General features: G+C 57.0%; 1 protein-coding gene across 1 annotated transcript in view; it reads left to right on the forward strand.

The window, feature by feature from the left end:
- The window catches only part of EMH_0057290 (uncharacterized protein), a gene marked incomplete at both ends in the record, with an annotated part of 5715 nt that overhangs the window by 289 nt on the left and 4784 nt on the right, over positions 1-642 (forward strand). Inside the window, 2 exon segments of the mRNA XM_013497451.1 lie at positions 1-23; positions 444-640. Of these exon segments, the coding sequence (XP_013352905.1) occupies positions 1-23; positions 444-640 (220 nt within the window).

Genomic DNA, 642 nt, shown 5'->3' on the forward strand with positions numbered 1-642 from the left:
GCAGCAGCAGCAGCAGCAACGGGGTCAGCAGCCGAAACCACGCAAGGTACTATTGCTGCAGCAGCAATAGTAGAAGCAGAACTAACAACAGGAGGAGCAGCAGCAACAGCAGCAGCAACAGCAGCAGCAGAAGTTAGGGCTGCTGCCCTGCACGTCTTCCCCAGTGGAGATAACTCTCGTGGCATCCGCTGCTGCTGCTGCTGCTGCTGCTGCTGCTGCTGCTTCTACTGCTGCTCGTATCGTTTTTAGCATGAAGCAGCAGCAACAGGAGAAATGTTGCAGTCCCAGCTCTACTAAGCAGCAGCTGTCGGCGCAGCAGCAACTGTAGCAGCAGCAGACAAGAAAAAGTAGCAGCTGGAGCGTAAACCCCAAGCCTCTTTTCCTGCTGCTGCTGTTGCTGCTGCTGCTGCTGCTGCTGTCATTGCTGCTGCTGCTTAAAGCAGCACAGCGAGGATGGCACCTCGCCATATCAAAGCAGCGTCCGCAAACAGCAGTACTCAACGCAACGACAGCAGCAGCAGCAGCAACAGCAGCAGCAGCAACAGCAACAGCAGCAGCAGCAGCAGCAGCATCAGCAGCGGCAAGGGGCCAGATGTGTGCCTGAAGGGGAGAAGGGCCCTTCCTTCGGGTGGTGCAGCAGTT

Source organism: Eimeria mitis, genomic scaffold (genome assembly GCF_000499745.2).
Source record: "Eimeria mitis Houghton genomic scaffold, Emh_scaff2684, whole genome shotgun sequence".
NCBI classification, from domain to species: Eukaryota; Apicomplexa; class Conoidasida; order Eucoccidiorida; family Eimeriidae; genus Eimeria; species Eimeria mitis.